The following is a 22,349-nucleotide window of genomic DNA, read 5'->3' as shown; positions in this document are numbered from 1 at the left end:
GATACTGACATTTTGGAGAAAGCAATTTTGAAACCAGAACTCCGGAGCAGACAGATACCAGCCACATGCCTTCCCAGCTAACAGAGATTCTTCTGGATGTTACTGGCCATCCTTCAGTGAAGGTGCCCTGTCGATGCCTTACCTTGGACACTTTATGGCCTTAAGACTGTAACTTTTTCACCAAATAAACCCCCTTTATAAAAGCCAATCCATTTCTGGTATTTTGCAAAATGGCAGCATTAGCAAACCGGAACAGATTCTGGTACCAGAGAAGTGGGGTGCTGCTGAACTTGCAAATATCAAACATGTTGGAATGGCTTTTTAAATGGATAAAGGGAAGATTCTGGAAGAATTGTGAAGAGCCTGATGGAAAAGGCCTAGACTGCCTTGAAGAGACTGTTGATAGAAATATGGACTCGAAAGATACTTCCGACGAAGTCTTAGGCAGAAATGATGAATGTGTCATTGCCAACTGGAAGAAAAACGATCCTTGTTTTAAAGTGGCAGAGAATCTGGCAAAATTGTATCCTGGTGTCAGATGGAAGGCAGAATTTGAAAACGATGAGTTGCGACACTTAGCTGAAGAGATTTCGACACTAAATATTGCAAGTGTGGCCTGGCTTCTCCTTGCAGCTTATAGTAAAATGCAAGCGGAAAGAGATAAACGTAGAACTGAACTCTTAGGTACAAAGAAACCAGAAATTGATGGTCTGGAAAACTCTAAGCTTCCAGGGGGTAGAACCCCAGAAGCTACCACCCCACGTGAGGATTTGACCAAACATGGAACCCAACCGCCATTTCAGCACAAGCCAGGATTGGAGACAGAGTTACCCTGAAAGGATTTGTGGAAACTCCTATTGTCTGATGGTTTTGACCCCTGTGTGCTTCATGCCAAGCCAAAGAGATTTTTGAGAGAACTGTATAGCCAGAGCCATGGCCAGTCTGGAATGGAGGGGACAGAGGAATAAAGTGAAAGAAAAATGTCTTTAAAGACAGAGCCATGGAGATTCAGGTCTGGAGTTAAGAGGTCTCGGGCAGGGAGAACTGAGCAGCCTACGCATTTGGAAAGGGTCTGAGTTTGCCCCAGAGGCAGAGCACAGTCCTTCTGCCTGCATGCTCATGAAGAGTGTGCTGCCACCCCAGGCCCCAGAGAGGGTGGAGCACAGTCCCCGGGGATTGGGGAGAGCCTTTGCCCTGGAGAGGCAGAGTGTGGGTGGCACCCCAACGTTTGAGGAGGGTGGGGCCAAGAAGAAGGTGGTCACTCCAATGTGTGAATATGCTGGAGCACTCACCCCAGCATTTGGAGAGAAAAGGGCTCCCATGTAGGCCCTTGGAAAGGGTTGGACTCCTACTCTCTCAAGCCTCAAGGATACAACATCATTCTATAAATGTCTCTGAGACTCTGAAATCTAATGGAGTTTCCCCTGTGGGTTTTAGGATTTGCTTTGCTCCCTTAAACCCTGTTTTCCTTACTGTTTTTCCTTATGGCAATGGGAATGTTTAGCCTATGAGATGTCCCTCCTTCGTATATTAGAAGCAGATAATTTGTTCTAAGTTTCAGAGGTCCACAGCTAGAAGGGGAATTGTGTTATGGGACAGACCATGCCTGTAACTGATTTTGATGGGATCCTGTACTTATGCATTGTTACCGAAATGACTTAAGTTTTTGTGATATTGTGATGAGACGAACGTATTTTGTATATGGAAAGATCATGTCATTTTGGAGTCCAGGGGGTGGAATGTGCCGACGCAATCTTGTGGAGGCAGACTGCATTAGCGTTGATTAGGTTGGAAACTACTGATTGTTTCCATGGAGATGTGACTCAATCAACAGTGGCCAACACTTTGGATAATTTCCACGGAGATATTACCCCACCCAATTCAGGGTGGGTCTGGATTAAATCACTGGAGCCATATAAACAAGCTGACAAACACAAGGAGTGGAAAGCAACTGAGAGTGGCATTTTGGAGAGGAGCTGCAGCTTACAGAGACATTTTGAAGACGGTCACTAGAAGCTGATACTGACATTATGAAGAAAGCCATTTTGAAACCAGAACTCTGGAGCAGACGCCAGCCACATACCTTCCCAGCTAACAGAGGTTTTCTGGATGCCATTGGCCATCCTTCAGTGAAGGTACCCAACTGTTGATGCCTTACCTTGGACACTTCATGCTGTTAAGACTGCAACTTTTTAACCAAATAAACCCCCTTATAAAATCCAATCCATTTCTGGTGTTTTGCAAAATGGTAGCATTAGCAAACCGGAGAAGTCTGTCCTCTAACTCTTTCCAATACTTTCTTCTTTTATAACAGCTTTATTGAGACTTAACTCACATACCATACAATTCATTCATTGAAAGTGCACAGTTTTTTTGTATATACACAGAGTTGTGCAACCATCACCACAATCAATTTCAGAACATTTTCATGACCCCCAAAAGAAATCCCATGATCATTAGCAGTCACTAATTGTTTCCCTCACCACCCCTAGGCTTAGGCAACCACTAATCTACTTCTTATCTCTGTAGATTTGCCTATTCTTAACATTTTGTATGTGATCATTTTAGTGAATATGGCCAATGTATAAAGAAAAAAAATTAATTCTCCTACCAAGAGATACCTACTTTAATATTCTGTGCATTCCTTTTTGGTTCTTCTACACACACATACAGACACATATATACCAAAACTGGGACTGTACTGAATATATAATATTGTATCCTGTAGGTTTCACTTATTTATATTTTTCAAAAAAAAAATTATGAACATTTCTCTCAGTCATCCAATATTCTTAAAAATATGTGATTTTTAATGGCTGAAGAACTGATTTGGCCATTCCTGTATAGGTTGGTATGCGAATACTTTCCAAATATTCCTTGCATTAATCTTTTCCCACTTCTCTTTAGCATGAATCCTTTCAATAGTTATTCAGTAATCAGTAACAATTTGTCTTAATTTCCCATCACATGGCAATGCTTTTTTTAAAAATAGGTTCCACTGACTTACAGCTTCTGCTCCTCCATGTGACTTTCTCCACATAAAGCCTCCAGCATTAGGATTAAAGCTCAACCTAATTCAGTTGAGCCACACCTTAATGAAAAATAACATTTTCAACAGGTCCAATCTACAATGGGTTCATTCTCACAGGAATGGATTACGATTAAGAATGTTTTTTTTTCCGGCAGCACATTATTCAATCTACCACAAAACTGTCTAATGGCAATAACTCAAGTAACAGAGGCATCAACTATTATTAAGAATTATGGCAGTATCTATCAGAATGAAAAACAATCATTAAAGGTGAATACTTCAGAGAAATGAGTTGGGAGGGAGACTTTCACATCTCATATAGCATCAGTCAGTATATATTACATATTATATTTGAATGTATTGCCTGAAAATTTTAAATATATTTATGGTTTCCTTTTCTTAAAAACCATGGTTTATTTATTCTTTTATTTCCTCAAAATTGGAGGTCAACTCAACAGGAGGTGCCTTGGTGGTCATCTGAAAGTTGCTGGGGCTGAATGTAGGTCACCTGACCCTGACCTCTCTGCCAAATCGGTTGAAATGACCTGACCTGGCCAATTTCAGAGCCAGGCTCACATAACCCCCACTGCACAGAGAACCCAGTTTTCCCAGAAGAGTCCTCCTGCCCTACTCTTCAGCATTAATTGGGGTGAATGGAGTAAGGGATATCTTGCATCTTCTTCACCCCTCTACGCATGCAGAACGAGAAAGGCATTCTATGGATTCCTTAACATTTATATCCTTCATCCACTATAACTGAGAATGAGTAAAAAAGATTCAGCTACAGGGCTGTTGAAACTATGAGAAACTAGAAACACTGCAACTGTACTAAAATATGGAATTGGTTTAAAAAAGCAAATGGAATTCTAGGCAACCATATAAAATACTTGAAGAAATATTTGGAAACCATGCATCTGACAAAAGACTGACATCTTGCATATATAAAGAAATCCTAGCACTCAATGATAATAGTACAGACAGCTCAATTATAAAATGGGCAAAATATATGAAAAGACAGTTCTCTGAAGAGGAAATACGAATAGCTAAAAAACACATGAAAAAATGTTCAGCTTCACTAGCTATTAGGAAAATGCAAATTAAGACCACAATGAGGTATCATTTCACACCAATTAGACTGGCTGCCATTTAACAAACAGGAAGCTACAAATGCTGGAGAGGATGTGGAGAAATTGGAACTCCTATTCATTGTTGGTGGGGCTGTATAATGGTACAGCCACTCTGGAAAACAGTCTGGCAGTTCCTTAGAAGACTAGATATGGAGTTACCCTTCAATCCAGCAATTGCACTTCTTGGTATATATCCGGAAGATCAGAAAGCAGTGACATGAACAGATATCTGTACGTCAATGCTCATAGCAGCAATATTCACAAGTGCCAAGAGATGGAAACAACCCAAATGTCCTTCAACAGATGAGTGGATAAACAAAATGTGGTATAAACACATGATGGAAACATTGAATGAGTGTGAAAAAAAGTAAATGAACAATGGGGGGAGGAAGGGAATGGAAGGTTTTGGATGCTCTTTCTTATTCTAATTTTTATTTTGTTTTCTGGAGTAATGAAAATGTTCAAAGATAGTGGTGATCAACGCACAACTATGAACAACTGATTGTACAACTTGACCAATTGTATGTTACGCGAATATATCTCAATAAAAATGCAATTAAGAAAAAAAAACAAACAACAACAAAACTATTCTGCTTTGCTAATGCTGCCAGAATGCAAAACACCAGAAATGGATTGGCTTCTATAAAAGGGGTTTATTTGGTTACACAGTTTCTCTTTCTTCCTTCCTTTTTTCCTTTTTTTTTTTTTTTGATTATCTATATTCTCAAAAATGAGCAAATATAGTAAATTTATTCTAGGAAGCTCTCCCGCAGCCAAAACAGACGTGACTGTTTACATAAAACCCACGCTTAGCTAACATGGCAGTCTGAGCAAGAACAAAAACAAAAATTTTCCATAACATAATAACCTCCCTGACGTCAACTCCTTATCTTACCCTGAACAAACCAATCCCCGGACATCAACTCCTTATCTTACCCGCTGTTCTGGTTAGCTAATGCTGCTATTACAAAATATCAGAAATGGATTGGCTTTTATAAAGGGGGTTTATTTGGTTACAGTATTAAGGCCATGCAAATGTCCAAACAAAGGCATCAACAGTAGGGTACCTTCACTGAAAAACAGCAATGGAATCTGGAAAACCTCTTGTTACCTGGGAATGCACATGGCTGGCTTCTGCTTGCCCCTAGGTTGCGTTTCAAAATGGCGTTCTCCAAAATGTCTCTCTAAGCTGCAGCTGCATCTGGATCTGTGTAGCTAATTGTAAAGTACTCCAGTAAACCAATCAAGACCCATGAAATGGGTGGGGCCGCACCTCCATGGAAACATCCCAACCCAGAGAGTCCAACCTAGTCAACACTAATACATCAGCCCCCACAAGACTGCATTACAGAACATGGTGTTTGGGGGGACATAATACATCCAAACTGGCACACCTGTCCTAAGCAAACCAATATCCTGATGTCAACAACTTTCTTCTCTATCTTACCCCAACCACCCTCCCAAAAACTATAAAACTGTACTCCTGCCTTTGTTCAGGGCTGTCACCATATTTTGGCTTTAGCCTGCCTGCACATAAATAAAACTTTCTCCAATTTAGTTTTGGTCTCTTCTCTTCCCAGTCAAAAAACCTAACAATAAGAATTTTCACCTCAAACGTATATCTCTCTGCTTAAAAGCATTAAGTAACTACTACTTAAGAAAGGATGCTTCACATAATCAGTAAGAAGAAAACAATGTGGCATATGTATTACTTATATTTTTTTATTTTAGTTCTCCATACTAAATGTTTAAAATGTAACCAGAGGGGCAAGATGGCGGCACAGAGAGGTGTGGAGTTTATTTAGTCTCCTGCAGCAACTAATAAACAACCAGGAACAACTAGTAAGTAATCTGGAACAACTGCTGGGGAATAACCATGTTTGCCTACAGATCGTACACCAACCTAGATTGGGTGGAATGGCTGAGATCACAGCATAGAATCTTAAGTAAAAACTGTGGAACCGCACCAGAAGCCCCCTCCCCGCACAAGAGGCTGAGTTGTAAGACCTCACTGTAGGATAAAGCAGCATTCACGGAGCAAACAAATATAGCTCAGCCCAGCTCCAACTGGGGTTTTAATTAACACATGTGGACTGCTGAATACAAGCTACAAACACAGACAAACCCCTAATAAGAAGCAAAGTACCCTGGGATCACACCCAGTGTAGAGGAGGTGGGGCTGATAGGGAGAAAAAAAAATTATTAAAAAAAGAAAAAAAATACAGAGACTTTTAGAGACTGAACTTAGAGAGCCAAAAGGTGCCTGTGCCATGGGAAAGGGAGCACAGAAGAACAAATGTTCTCTCTGGCCAACGGGCAAAACTGGGGGGCTGTGGACTGGCTCTGAAAGGGGGCTTTTTTTCCCCTTCTTCTCTCTCTTAACCTGAGAGTTCAGTGGAGAGAGCCTCAGCCATTTTCAGTTTGCAGCACTCTGACCCAGACAGGGGTGGAGTTACAGAGCTAGAGAGACAAAGGAGTAATTCAAATGAAGAAGGTAACTCCCTGGAGGGTGTATCTTCCCTCAGAGAGGGGAGGTGGAGACCAGACCAACTGCCCGCCCTCCCTTCAGACCCCAGGGCCTGGGGGAAAACAATCAATCCAGAAACAACTTAACCTGAAAATTAAAGGGGCCACACCTCTTTACACCAGTGGGGAGCGACAGGCTGACAGGCACCACCTGCTGGGCAGGTTAAGAAAGGCACAGCGGCTAGTCTCACAGGAAAGTCTGTCAATCTTCTAAGACACACCCTCAGGGAAACCTGATACCAAATATGACCCCCTTCTGAGTCCTGAGCCTGTTCTGGTCTGGGAAAATCTGACTGGGATTATCAAGGAAACCAGAGGCCTAGACAACAGAAAACCACAAATCACACAGGAAAAACGAAGAAATGGCCCAGTTGAAGAAACAAACATATTTCAACTGAGATACAGGAATTGAAAACAACTAATAATAAGTCATTTCAAGAAGTTTAGGGAAGATATGGCAAAAGAGATGAAGGCTATAAAGAAAATACTGGGCAAACATAAGGTAGAAATCAAAAGTTTGAAAAAAACAACCAGCAGAATCTATGGAAATGAAAGGCACAACACAAGAGACGAAAGACACAATGGAGACATACAACAGCAGATCTCAAGAGGCAGAAAAAAAAACATTTAGGAACTGGAGAACAAGACACTTGAACTCCTACACACAAAACGATAGGGAAAAGAACGGAAAAATATGAGCAATGTCTCAGGCAACTGAATGACAACATAAACCACATGAATGTACATGTCATGGGTGTCCCTGAAGGAGAAGAGAAGGGAAAAGGGGCAGAAGCAACAATAGAGGAAATAATCAATGACAATTTCCCATCTCTTATGAAAGACATAATATTACAGATCCAAGAAGTACAGTGTACCCCAAACAGAATAGATCTGAATAGACCTATGCCAAGACACTTAATAATCAGATTATCAAACGTCAAAGACAAAGAGAGAATCCTGAAAGTAGCAAGAGAAAAGCAATCCATCACATACAAAGGAAGGCTTGATAAGACTATGTGAGGATTTCTCAGTAGAAACCATAGAGGAAAGAAAGAAGTGGTATGATATATTTAAGATACTGAAAGAGAAAAACTGCCAACCAAGAATCCTATATCTGGCAAAACAGTCCTTCAAATATGAGGGAGAGTTCAAAATATTCTCTGACAAACAGACAATGACAGCGTTTGTGAACAAGATACCTGCTCTATAGGAAATACTAAAGGGAGCACTATAGACAGATAGGAAAAGACAGGAGTGAGAGGTTTGGAACACAATTTTGGGTGATGGTAGCACAACAATGTAAGCATACTGAACAAAGATGACTGTGAGTATGGTTGAAAGAGGAAAGTTAGGAGCATGTGGGACATCAGAAGGAAAGAGGAAAGATAAAGACTGGGACTGTATAACTCAGTGAAACCTAGAGTGCTCAACAATTGTGATAAAATGTACAAATATATTTTTACATGAGGGAGAACAAATGAATGTCAACCTTGCAAGATGTTAAAAATTCAGTGGTACTGGGGGAAAAACACAATCAATGCAAACTAGAGACTACAGTTAACAGAAACATTGTTCTATGCTCCCTTTAACGTAACAAAGGCAATATACCAAAGCTAAATGCCTGTAACGGGGATATAAGAGAGGGGTATGGGACTCTTGACATTGGTGATGCTGTCTGACTCTTTTATTGTACTTTAGTTTAATTCTATCTTTTCTTTTGTTGCTTTTTAGCTGTCATTTTTTTCTTTTCCTTTTATCTCTCTACCTTCTTTGACTCTTCTTCCTTCTTTGCGGATGAAATGGAGATGTCCTTATATAGATAGTGGTGATGGTGGTGAATACACAAATACATGATTATACAGGGAACCATCGATTGTTTACTTAGGATGATGTATGGTGGGTGAACAAAACCATCTTAAAAAAACAGGTTGATGAAGAAACCTGGAGGGCTCTATATTGAGTGAAATAAAAGGACCAATATTGTATAGTGTCACTGATATGAACTAATTATAATATGTAAACTAACAGACATGAAATATAGTTACCAGGATATAGAATGAGGCTAAAGAATGGGGATCGGTTGCTTATTACGAGCAGAATGTTTAACTAGGTTGAACTTAAGTGTTTGGAAATGGACAGAGCAGAAGGTAGCACGCTATTGTGAGAATAACTAACAATGCTGAATGGTGTGTGAATGTGGTGGAAAGGGGAAGCTCAGAGTCACCACAGGGAAAGTTGGAGGTTAAAAGATGGGAATGTATAAAACACTGAATCTTGTGGTGGACCATGTCTGTGATTAAATGTACAAATATTAGAAATCTCTTTCATGAACTAGACCAAATGTATGACACTACAACTAGAAGTTAATATTAGAGGGGTATATAGGGAAAAATATACCTATTGACAACTATGTACTACAGTTAGTAGTATTTTAACATTCTTTCATCAACAGTAACAAATGTACTATACCAATACTATGCGTCAATAATGGAGCGGGGCAGTTAGGGGTATGGAAGGATTCGAGTTTTCTTTTTCATTTTTATTTCTTTTCTGGAGTTATGAAAATGTTCTAAAAATTTGAAAAAAAATTAATTGTGGTGATGGATGCACAGCTGTGTGATGGTACGATGGGGAACTGATTGTGTACTTTGAATGACTGTATGGTATGTGAACAATCTCAATAAAACTGAATTTAAGTAAAACAAAAATATAACCAGAATAAACAAATTCAACCCATAGTAGACAATAAATTGTCATTTCTAAAGTTTTACAAATATGATTTAACTTTGAAATTAAAAGATGTAAAAATATTTTGTCTCTCTTTTTAATTTTATTGTGATTACATACATCTATATGTATAGATAGATTTCCCATTTTATCCATTTTTAAGCGTATAATTAAGTGGCATTAATTACATTTACATGTTGTTCCACATTCACTGGTTCTAGTTTTGAGTATAGAAGAAAATCAATTTTAGGGAGGGCATAGCTTTCCCATGCTCCTGTGGATGGAGTTGAGGGTAAAGGGTGGAAGAGTTGTATGGACTGGTTTGAAGAGCTCTCATGTGGCTTCACTTTATGTCCTCAGTCTCAGTTCCATGGTCCAAGACTTCACGCACATTCTAGACAATACAATTAATTTCCTCACTTCCTTGTCTTTCTGCCACATTCAGAAGGCAACAAATTCTCAACACTGGATAAATGTAATCAATTCTGCCTTCTTTGTCCCTATATACTCTACTCAAGGAAGACTTTTTTGGGGGAAATAAATACAACATTATAGACTGATGGTATCATAAATTCATCATCATCTATTCCTGCTGGGCATTCAATGCTGCCTGAAAATCTTCTCCTATTTACCTCTTTCTTCAGACCCCCTACCTAGCCACTTTCCCTCAGATGACTTTTCCTGTGACTCCAAAGAGAAAATACAGGTGAGTAGGCTCTTCTTTCTCTCTGAGAAAACAAACATAAGCAACTTACCATCAAACATAAGCAACTTTATCATCATCCCAGATATCATTTTCTTTTTTCCTATATTCAAAGGCGACTAGGGATCCTTTTCTAGTCTAAGACTGATACTTCATTGGGTCTTGTCTTCTCCCAACTCCTCAAGGGCCATGTGCCATCAAATGTCTCCTCTCTCCTATCTTCCACCTTTCTTTCTCAAATCATTCTTTCCTCTGAACCAATACGCTCAAGTATCCCCACTAGAAACATCAAAGACAACAACAAAAATTCCTCCAAACTTTCCTTTCCATCTAGCTACCAAACTCTTCGTCCTTCCTTTCACAGAAAAGCATTTTGGAAGAATATTTGACTATGCATGTCACTACTTCTGCCTTATTTTCCACTCACCTTCCCACTCTCCATCACTTCTTATCCCTGTATGATGTGGCTTTGACCCTCACCACTCCATGGGAACCATTCTCTATGCTCCCCATTTCCTTCCTGATAAGCAAATCTTTACTTTAACTTGAATTTTCTAAGGTATGTGACATTCTTGGTAGCTTCCTCCTAGGTACAACTCTCCCCTCCTTTACTGTTTATCAATTCTTTTCACTCCCAATTTCTCATCTCTATGATTGTGCTCTCAGTCATATTCTCAGCTCCCAGATGGCTACTCTTTGAACACTGGTGTCCCTTCTTGGTGTTTTGTCCTTCTCAAATTACATTTTAGTGTGTATTCTTGCCTACACTCATGACTTTAACTTACATCTTCTCAAATCTCTATCTCTAGCTCAGTCTTCACCGAGTTCTAGGCTCTTTTATCCTTCAGTGGGAAATCTCCACCTAAATGTCCCACCATCATCTCAGAAATACCTTATGTTCAAAATCTCACTCTTCCTTTCCTTTTTCTTATTTCAATGTATTAGTATTAACCATACCTAATCCTCTGTCAGAAATATACCCTAAATTACTCCATCTCTCCCATCTACATTTCTCTCAAATCCATCCTTGCCACGCTAATCCTCCTTATTTGTCTCCTTTAGTTCAAGGCCACCTTACTGTTTATCTTGATTACTGCAACTCAATTCATCTTCTTGTTCCATATCATGTGTTCTGGTTTGCTAATGCTGCCAGAATGCAAACACCAGAAATGGACTGAATTTTATAAAGGGGGTTTATTTGGTTACACAGTTACAGTCCTAAGGCCATAAAGTGTCCAAGGTAATGCATCAACAATCGGGTACCTTCACTGGAGAATGGCCAATGGCATCCGGAAAACCTCTGCTAGCTGGGAAGGCACATGGCTGGAGTCTGTTCCCAGTTCTGGTTTCAAAATGGCTTTCTCCCAGGACATTCCTCTCTAAGTCACAGCTCCTCTTCAGAACGTCACTCTCAGTTACTCTCGAGGTATTTGTTATCTCTTAACTTCTCCAGAGCAAGAGTCTGCTTTAATGGCCATCTTCAAACTGTCTCTCATCTGCAGCTACTCTCTCAGCTTCTGTGCATTCTTCAAAGTGTCCCTCTTGGCTGTAGCAAGCTCACTCCTGTCTGAGCTTATGTAGTGCTCAAGTAAACTAATCAAGGCCCACACTGAATGGGTGGGGCCATGCCTCCAAGAAAAGTATCTAATCAGAGTTATAGCGTACAGTAGGGCTGGTCACATACCCATGGAAACAATCAAAGAATTACAATCTAATCAACACTAACACATCTGCCCACACAAGATTGCATCAAAAATAATGGCATTTTGAGGGCTGCAATACATTCAAACTGGCACACCATGCTACCCTTCAATTCATGTTCCATACAGTCACCAGAGTGATTTCTATAAAATATGATGCAAGTCATGTCACTTCTCTAAGATCCTTTGATAGTCTTCATTGTCTTCAGGATAAAGCACATGTGATTCAAGATCCTTCATAATCCAATCCATGACTACCTCCTGAAACACATTCCACAAGTACTCTAGACATATTAAATCACTTTCAATTTCCCAGATGTGTTGTGCTCACTCAAACTCTGCATCACTGCGCATTCTTTTCATTCTGCCTGAAATGGTCTTTCTCTTCCCAACTAAATGCAGCTCAAAGTTCATGTCCTCTTGGTAGTTTTCCCTAATATATATATATATTTACTCTCATCAGGGCAGTAAAGTAGCTACATTAGTTTCCTGTAGCTGCTATAATAAACAACCACAAACTTGGTGACTTAAAACAACAGAAAATTTATTGTCTCACAGTTCTAGAACCCAGAAATCCAAAGTCAGTTTCACTGTGAGAAATCAAGGTGTCAGGAAGGCAGGATTCCCTCCAGAGGCTTCCTTGTCTCTTCCAGTGTTTTATGACCGCCAGCATTCCTTGGCTTGTGGCTGCATCACACTATCTATGCCTCTGGGTCACATGGCCTTCTCTTCTGCCTGTATTCAAAGCTACCTCTACCACCCTCTTATAAGAACACATGTGATTACATTCAGGGACCACCCTGATAATCTAGGATAATCTCATTTCAAAATCCTTAACTTAATCACATCTTCGAAGTCCTTTTTTTGTCATATAAGATAACATTCACAGGTTCTAGGGATTAGGATATGGATATTTCTTGGGGAGGGGGCATTAGTCTACCACAGTACCCCAGCCCTGGGGTCCCATATCTCATTGCAATTTATACTGTGTGTAACCATCAATACCCTTCCCACCCCAAGTATTCCCTTAATGGCAGAAATGCTATAATTCAAAACCATATCTCCAGAACTCAGTGCAATGCCTTTTCAACAAATGTCTACTGACAGAATGAACTCTGCAGTACTAAGGAACACCATGGTGACTGGCATTAACCCCACCCCGTCCTTTAACCCCAAACAACAAATCATAGTAAGAAATCAAAAGTAACTTTTCTTTCTCTAAAAAAGATATACAATAGCCAATGACCATGTGAAAAGATGCTTAACATCATTAGCCATTCAGAAAATGCAAATCAAAACCACAATGAGATACCACAACGAGCTGCTACTCACATAAACCATTCTTGGGTACATAAGAAGCAAACACAGCAATCCTAAAAGACAAACGAGAAGAAACAAAAGTAAAATGTAGAAAAAACTAAAACTAGAGGATAAGAGAAAATATGAATGTAAGAATATTAAGAAGGCACTTTTCATTTAGTCAGGTTATTCATTTTTAATTTCTTTAAAGATACTGAACACTCACTAAGTGCTTTTTTTTTTTAAAAAAAAAAAAAAAAAAAAGAAAGCCTACATAGGAAATAATGGGCTTCTGGGAAGATGGTGGATTAGGAGTGCCAGAGCAAAACCCTCCTCTGTGAAAAACACTAGATAAAGGACAAAAAGCATTCCAACAGCAGTTCCAGGGTTCCACTGGCTGGGCCGGGGCTTTTACACCAATAGTGAGTACGTACTTGGAGAAACCAAGAGACTGCATCTAAGACTGGTGAATATTCGGCCCAGAATGCCACCAGGGAACAGGTGGTTGGAGCCAGCTGATGAGCGCAGAGAAGAGCAGCCTTCCACACCCCAGACGCCTTCCTCAGCACTTCATTTGGGTGATAAACCTTCACAGACTTGCGGGCAAGAGCCCCCATGACAGGGACTGGCAGTTGGAGCAGGCAGACAAGTACAGAAGGGGGCAGTTTTCCATGCCCCATGCAACAAGAGCCCCAGTCCCGGGGACTCTTCGGTGTATGGCAGACAGGGACTGTGGGGCATTTGAGCTGGAAGGTGAGACATACAGCTCTGCAGCCCGAGTACTCCACCTGCAGCCCAGCGAATGCCCAGGAACACTGTGTCCTGGAGTGGACTACCTAACAAATTGTGCAGGATACACCTCCCCCCCACACACACACACATAGGACTGGCAGTCCCCAGCACACACAGAAAACTGGTACACTGACTAGACTTAAACATGGTTTGGACTCCCTCTTGGTGCACAGACAAAGTTGGGGATGAACTGGCTTGAGGGGAAGAGGTGGCTCACAAGCACCACCTGCTGGTAGGTCAGGGAAAGTGCACTGCCACCAAGCTGTAGCTCCAGCAAAGTAAAGATAAATGTTCAAATAATCTTGCATAACCTAAAAGAACCCTGTGAAGATAACCAAATGCCAGGAAGCCAAAAACAACAGGAAATTACAAAGTATATGAAGAAACCAGAAGATATGGATAACGCAAACATCCAAATTAAAAAGCCAGAGGAGACACAGAACTTGGGAGTTATTAATCAAAGGAGTACATGCAAACATCAATATCATGGCTCAGAATATAAAGAACATGAAGAAGATCCTAGAAGAGAATAAAGAAGAATTTGTAAGAGTAAATTAAAAAACAGCAGACCTTATGGAAATAAATGATACTGTTAACACATCACAGCAGACTTGAAGAGGTAGAGGAACGAATTAGTGAATTCGAGGACATGTGACAGAATGCAAAAGCACAAAAGAACAAATGGCGAAAAAAACTGAAAAATTTGAAATGGATCTCAGGTAAATGATGAATATGAAGCACACAAATATTAAGAATCTTTGATGCTCCAGGAGGTGAAGAGTAAAGGGCTAGGATATTCAAAGACATTGTTGGGGAAAACTTCCCCACCCTTTTAAATGACATAAATATGCAAATCAAAGATGCCTAATGAACTCCAAATGGAGTACATCCAAATGAATCCACTCTGGCACATATTCTGATCAGACTGTCAAATGCTGAAGAGAAGGGAAAAGTACTGAAAGCAGCAAGGGAAAAGCAACTGACCACATACAATGGAAATAACATAAAACTAAGTACTGACTACTCAGTGGGCACCATTGAGGTGAGAAGGCAGTGGTAGGACATATGTAAGATTCTGAAAGAGAAAAATTGTCAGCCAAGAATTCTTTATCCAGCAAAGCTTTCTTTCAAAATTGAGAGAGAGCTTAAAATTTTCACAGACAAACAAATGCTGTGAGAATTTGTAAACGAGACCTGCCCTACAAGAAATACTAAAGGGAACTCTATCAGCTGACAAAACAAGACAGGAGAGAGAGGCCTGGAGAAGGGCACAGAACTGAAGAGTATTAGTAAGGTAACATAAAGGAAACAAAGAGAGAGAAGGAAATAATAGATCTGACAAATAAAAAAACCAAAGGATGAGACGGTAGTTTCAAGAATTGCCTTCAGAGTAATAACACTGAATGAGAATGGATTAAACTTCCCAATTAAAAGATACAGACTGCCAGAATGGATTTACAAATGTGAACCATCAATATGCTGTTTACAAGAGACTCACCTTAGACCCTGCAACACAAAGAGAATGGAAGTGAAAGGATGGGGAAAAAAATTCCACACAAGCTACAGCCAAAAGAAAGCAAGGGTAACAATACTAATCAGAGAAAAAATAGACTTTAAACGCAAGGATGTCATAAGAGACAAAGAAGAACACTATATTCTAATAAAAAGGTCAACTCACAAGTAGAAATAACAATCATAAATGTTTATGCACCCAATCAATGTGCTCCAAAGTACATGAGACCAACATTGGCTAAACTGAGGGAAGCAACACATGTTTCCACAATAATCGTGGGAGACTTCAATATACCACTCTCTCCTATAGATAGATCAAACAGAGAGAGGACCAATAAGCAAACTGATAAACAATGTGATAAACAAACTAGACTTCAAAGACATATACAGGGCATCACATCCTAAAATACATTCTTCTCTAGTGCTCATGGAACTTTCTCCAGGATAGATCATGTGCTGGGGCATAAAACAAGCCTCAATAAACCTAAAAAGATTGAAATTATTCAAAGCACATTCTTTGACCACAATGGAATGCAACTAGAAGTCAATAACCATCAAAGATCTGGAACATTCACAAATATCTGGAGGTTGAACAACACACTCCTAAGCAATCACTGGGTCAAAGAAGAAATTGCAAGAGAAATTGCTAAATATCTACAGATGAATGAAAACAAGAACATAACCTATCAAAACTTATGGGATGCAGCGACAGCAGTATTGAGGGGGAAATTTATAGCTCTAAATGCATACATTAAAAAGGAAGAAAGAGCTAAAATCAAAGAACCAATGGAACAACAGAAGAAGCTAGAAAATGATCAGCAAACTAATCCTAAAGCATGTAGAAGAAAAGAAATAAGGATTAAAGCAGAAATAAATGATATGGTGTTCTAGTTTGCTAATGCTTCCAGAATGCAAAACACCAGAAATGCATTGCCTTTTATAAAAGGGGGTTTATTTGGTTACAAAGTTACAATTGTAAGGCCATAAAGTGTCCATCAACAAAGGGTACTGTGCCAGTTTGAATGTATTGTGTTCCCCAAACATCATTATCTTTGATGTAATCTTGTGTGGGCAGATGTTATCAGTTTTGATTAGATTTCTTTGAGTGTTTCTTTGGAGATGTGCCCCACCCAGCTGTGGGTGATGACTCTGATTGCATATTTCCATGGAGGCGTGGCCCCACCCATTTAGAGTGGGCCTTGATCAGCGGAGCCATATAAATGAGCTGGCGGACAGAGGGAACTCAGTGCAGCTGTGAGTGATGTTTTGAAGAGGAGTTACAGCCAAGAGGGACACGTTGAAGAAAGCACAGGAGCTGCAGATGAGAGACAGTTTGAAGACAGCCGTTGAAAGCAGACTCTTGCTCTAGAGAAGCTGAGAGAGGACAAATATCCCAAGTGCAACTAAGAATGATATTTTTGAGGAAATACAGCCTAGAAAGGAATGTCCTGGGAAAAAGCCATTTTGAAACCAGAACTTTGGAGCAGACACCAGCCACATGCCTTCCCACCTAACAAAGGTTTTCCGGACACCATTGGCCATCCTACAGTGAAGGTACCCAATTGCTGCCGTGTTGCCTTGGACACTTTATGGCTTTAAGACTGTAACTGTGTAACCAAATAAACTCCCTTTATAAAAGCCAATCCATTTCTGGTGTTTTGCATTCTGGCAGCATTAGCAAACTAGAACAGGTACCTTCACTGGAGGATGGCCAATGGTGTCCAGAAAATCTCTGTTAGCTGGGAAGGCACCTGGCTGGCATCTGCTCCAAAATTCTGGTTTCAAAATGGCTTTCTCCCAGGATGTTCCTCTCTAGGCTGCAGTTCCTCAAAAATGTCACTCTTAGTTGCTCTTGGGGTGTTTTATCCGCTCTTAGCTTCTCCAGAGTCAGTCTGCTTTCAATGGCCGTCTACAAACTGTCTCTCATCTGCAGCTACTCTCTCAGTTTCTGGGCATTCTTCAAAATGTCCCTCTTGACTGTAGCTCCTCTTCAAAATGTCACTCTCAGTTGCTCTTCAAAATGTCACCCACAGCTGCACTGAGTTCCTTCTGTTTGTCAGCTTATTTATATGGCTCCAGTGATTTAATTTAGACCCACCCTGAATGGGTGGGGTAACACCTCCATGGAAATTATCCAATCAGAGTCATCACCCACAGTTGGGTGGGGCGCATCTCCAAAGAAACAAAGAACTACAATCTAATCAACACTGATACATGTGCCCACACAAGATTACATCAAAGATAATGGCATTTTGGGGGACATAATACATTCAAACTGGCACATATGGAGAACAAAAAACAATACAGAGAATAAATAAAACCAAAAGTTGGTTCTTTGAGAAGATCAACGAGATTGACAAACCCTTAGCGAGACTGACAAAAAGAGAGAAGACCCAAATAAACAAAATAATAAATGAGAGGGGGGACATTACTGCGGATCCTGAAGAAATTTAAAAAATCATAAGCACATACTATGAACAACTATATGCCAATAAACTACAGAATTCAGAGAAAATGAATAATTTCCTGGAAACATATGAACAACCTAGACTGACCAGAGAAGAAACAGAAGACCTCAACAAACCAATCACAAGTGAAGATCCAGTCAGTCATCAAAAAGCTTCCTACAATTAAAAGCCCAGATTGCTTCACAAGGGAATTCTACAAAACTTTCCAAAAAGAACTGACTCCGTTCCTACTTAAACTCTTTGGAACAAGTGAACAAAATGGAACACTACCTAACTCATTTTATGTAGCCAACATTACTCTAATACCAAAACTAGATAAAGATGCTACAAGAGAGGAAAACTACAGGCCTATCTCCCTCATTAACATAGATGCAAAAATTTGCAACAAAATACTTGCAAATCGAATCCAAAGACATATTTAAAAAATCATACACCATGACCAAGTGGGGTTCATCCCATGCATGCAAGAGTGGTTCAACATACGAAAATCAATGTAATACAACACATTAACAAATCAAAAGGGAAAAATCAAATGATCATGTCAATAGATACTGAAAAAGCATTCAACAAAATTCAGTATCCTTTTTTTTGATAAAAGTACTTCAAAAGGTAGGAATTGAAGGAAACTTCCTCAATATGATAAAGGGCATATATGAAAAACCCACAGCCAGCATAGTTCTCAATGGTGAGAGACTGAAACCCTTCCCTCTAAGATGAAGAACAAGACAAGGATGCCTGCTGTCAGAAGTTCTAGCTAGAGCAATACGGCAAGACAAAGAACTAAAAGGCATCCAAATTAGAAAGGAAGAAGTAAAACCGATATTATTTGCAGATGATACGATTTAATATTTGGAAAACCTTGAGAAATTGACGACACAGCTACTTGAGCTAATAAACAAATTCAGTAAAGTGGCAGGATACAAGATTAATGCCCGTGTTCCAGTTTTCTAATGCTGCCAGAATGCAAAATACCAGAAATGGATTGGCTTCTATAAAGAGAGTTTATTTGATTACACAGTTACAGTCTTAAGACCATAAAGTGTCCAAGGGAAGGCATCAACAATCGGGTACCTTCACTGCAGGATGGCCAATGCCATCTGGAAAATCTCTGTTAGCTTGGAAGGTACATGGCTGGAGTCTGCTTGCTCCCAGGTGGTGTTTCAAAATGGCGTCCTCCAAAATATTGCTCTTGGGGTGTTTTGCCCTCTCTTAGCTGCAGGTGCTCTTCAAAATGTCACTCTCAGTTGCTCTGAGTTCCTTCTGTCTATGAACTCCTTTATACAACTCCAGTGATCCAATTAACACCCACCATGAATGGGTGGGTTGACACCTCCATGGAAATTATCCAATCAAATGTTTCACTCAGTTGATTGAGTCACATCTCCATGGAAACACTCAAAGAATTCCAATCTAATCAACACTAATACGTCTGCGCCACAAGATTGCACTGAAGAACACAGAATTTTGGGGGACATAATACATCTAAACCAGCATAGTCAGACATGTTCCTATATACTAGAAATCACCTAACTGAAGAGACACTCAAGAAAAAGATTCCATTCTCAATAGCAACTAAAAACAAGTACCTATGAATAAAATTAACCAAGGATGTAAAAGACCTCTACACAGAAAACTATACAACTTTACTAAAAGAAATAAAAGGGGACCTAAAGAGATGGAAAGATATTCCATGTTCATGGATGGGAAGGCTAAATGTCATTAAGATGTCAATCCTACCCAAACTTATATACAGATTCAAAGCAATTTCAATCAAAATTCCGAGAACCTACTTTGCAGACTTGGAAAAGCTAGTTATCAATTTTATTTGGAAGGGAAAGATGCCTCTAATTGCTAAAAACATTCTGAAAAAGAAAAACGGAGTGGGAGGACTTACACTTCCTGGCTTTGAAGCCTATTATAAAGCTGTAGTAGTCAAAATAGCATGGTTTTGGCACAAAGATAGAAACATTGATCAATGGAATCGAACTGCGAATTTGGAAATAAACTCCCAGATCTATGGAAGACCGATTTTTGATAAGGCCCCCAAATCTACTGAACTGGGGCAGAACAGTCTCTTCAACAAATGGAGCTGGGAGAACTGAATATCCATATATGAAAGAATGAAAGAGGACCCCCACCTCACACCCTGTTCCAGTTTGCTAATGCTGCCATTTTGCAAAACACCAGAAATGGACTGGCCTTTAGAAAGGGCGTTTATTTGGTTACAAAGCTACAGTCTGAAGGCCATGAAAATGTCCAAATGAAGGCATCAACACAAGTATACCATCACTGAAGGAAGGCCAATGGCGTCCAGAAAACCTCTGTTAGCTGGGAAGGCACGTGGCTGGCGTCTGACTGATCCCAGGTTGTGTCCAGCTCCTCTCTCAGCTGCTGTACATTCTTCAAAATGCTGCTCTTGGGGTGTTTTGTCCTCTCTTAGCTTTTCTGAAGCAAACTCTGGGCTAGCATCAGTCTGCTTTCAATGGCTTTCTCCAAAAGTCTCTCTCAGTTGCTCTCTGAAATGTCACTCACAGCTACTCTGAGTTCCTTCTGTTTGTCAACTCTTTTATATGGCTCCAGTGATTTAATTCAGACCCACACTGAATGGGTGGGGTAACACCTCCATGGAAATTATCCAATCAAAAGTCTCTCCCACAGTTCACTGAGTTACATCTCCATGGAAAAAACAATCAATAGGTTCCAACCTAACCAACACTTACACGTCTGCCTCCTCAAGATGGCATCAAAGAACATGGTGTTTTGGGGGACATGATACATCCAAACTGGCACACACCCTGTACAAAAACTAACTCAAAGTGGATCAAAGACCTCAATATAAGAGACAATACCATAAAACTCCTAGAAGATAATGTAGGGAAACATCTTCAAGACCTTGTATTAGGAGGTCACTTCTAAGACCTTACACCCAAAGCACAAGCAACAAAAGAAAACAATAGATAAACAGGAACTCCTGAAAATCAAAAGTTTCTGTACTTCAAAAGAAGTTGTCAAAAGGGTGAAAAGGCAGTCACAATGGGAGAAAATATTTAGAAACCTTCTGATAAGAGACTGATATCTTGCATATATAACGAAACCCTACATCTCAAAAGATACGAAAGACATTTCTCCGAAGAGGAATACAAATGGCTAAAAACCACATGAAATATGTTTATCTTCACTAGCTATCAGTGAGATGCAAACCAAGACCACAATGAAATATCATCTCACACCAATAAGAATGGCTGCCATTAAACAAACAGGAAACTACAAATGCTAGAGAGGGTGTAGAGAAATTGGAACTCTTATTCATTGCTGGTGGGACTGTATACTGGTACAACCACTCTGAAAGACACTCTGATGGTTCCTGAGAAAACTAAATATCGAGTTACCATATGATCCAGAAATTTCACTTCTCGGTATATACCCAGAGGACCTGAAAGCAGTGACATGAACAGACATTTGCACACCGATGTTCATAGCAGCATTGTTCACAAGTGCCAAGAGATGGAAACAATACAAATGTCCTTCAACAGATGAGTGAATAAACAAAATGTGGTATATACACATGATGGAATACTACGCAGCAGTAAGAAGGAACTAGGTCATGAAATAATGACAACATGGATGAACTTGAAGACATAATGCTGAGTGAAATAAGCCAGACACAAAAGGAAAGAGATTGCATGTTACCACTAATGTGATCTCTGTGGAAAATGTAAAATAAGCGTCTTATAATGTAGACTATAAGAGACCTAGAGATAGACAAAAGCTAATGAAGGGGAAACAATAATCTAATATGTACAGATATGATAATGAGGGAGATCTTAATGGTATGGTAATGGACAGGTGTGACTATGGTTCGTTAATGGGATTATAAGTATCAGTGATGCATTGAAGGCAAACATGTTTGTAAATGGTTGTTTAAAGGCATGTAACCCATAGAGTAGCACCACAAACCTAAGTAAGTGTTAGCATGATATACTTATATAGCATGACACTGGTGCAGAGGGTTAACACCAGAATGGTATGGAAAAACTACCCATTGCAAATTAAAGACTATATTTAATAGGAATAGTTTACCAACTCTACACTAATACTAGGGATGAATAATTGGCAGCTGATAAGAGCTCTGGGATGTATTATGTTATGTTATGATAATTGTTTAAAGTTGAGAGTGATGATGATTGTACAACTAGATGAAGATAATGCAAGACACTGACCATTTATCTTGGGATAGAATATATATTAAGTTAGGAACCCACTACTTAATAAATCAAGCCCTTGACTTGAGGCTTGCTTATAATTATGCCTAAGAGGCACCTCCAGGGAACCTCTTTTGTTGCTCAGATATGGCATTTCTCTCTCTAAGCCCAACTCAGCAAATAAATTCATTAACCTTCAACCTATGAGGGACATGACTCCCAAGGAAAGTAATCTCACTGGTGACATGGGATATGATCCCAG

The 22,349-nt window shown here is 39.8% G+C and overlaps 1 protein-coding gene across 3 annotated transcripts in view; it reads right to left on the bottom strand.

Moving 5' to 3' along the window:
- The window catches only part of TBC1D23 (TBC1 domain family member 23), a 100,578-nt gene that overhangs the window by 69,014 nt on the left and 9,215 nt on the right, over window positions 1-22,349 (bottom strand). The window contains exon 2 of one of the 3 annotated variants that reach the window (XM_037834471.1): window positions 13,147-13,187. The exons of the other annotated variants lie outside the window; for them this stretch is intronic. Within the exon in view, the coding sequence (XP_037690399.1) occupies window positions 13,147-13,148 (2 nt within the window). The 5' untranslated portion in view covers window positions 13,149-13,187. The remainder of the gene's footprint in view (window positions 1-13,146; window positions 13,188-22,349) is intronic. 3 annotated transcript variants of the gene reach the window in all.

Source organism: Choloepus didactylus, chromosome 1 (assembly GCF_015220235.1).
Source record: "Choloepus didactylus isolate mChoDid1 chromosome 1, mChoDid1.pri, whole genome shotgun sequence".
Lineage (NCBI taxonomy): Eukaryota > Metazoa > Chordata > Mammalia > Pilosa > Megalonychidae > Choloepus > Choloepus didactylus.
The sequence above is the reverse complement of the archived record's forward strand: the minus strand, read 5'-3'. Positions and strand labels throughout refer to the sequence as shown.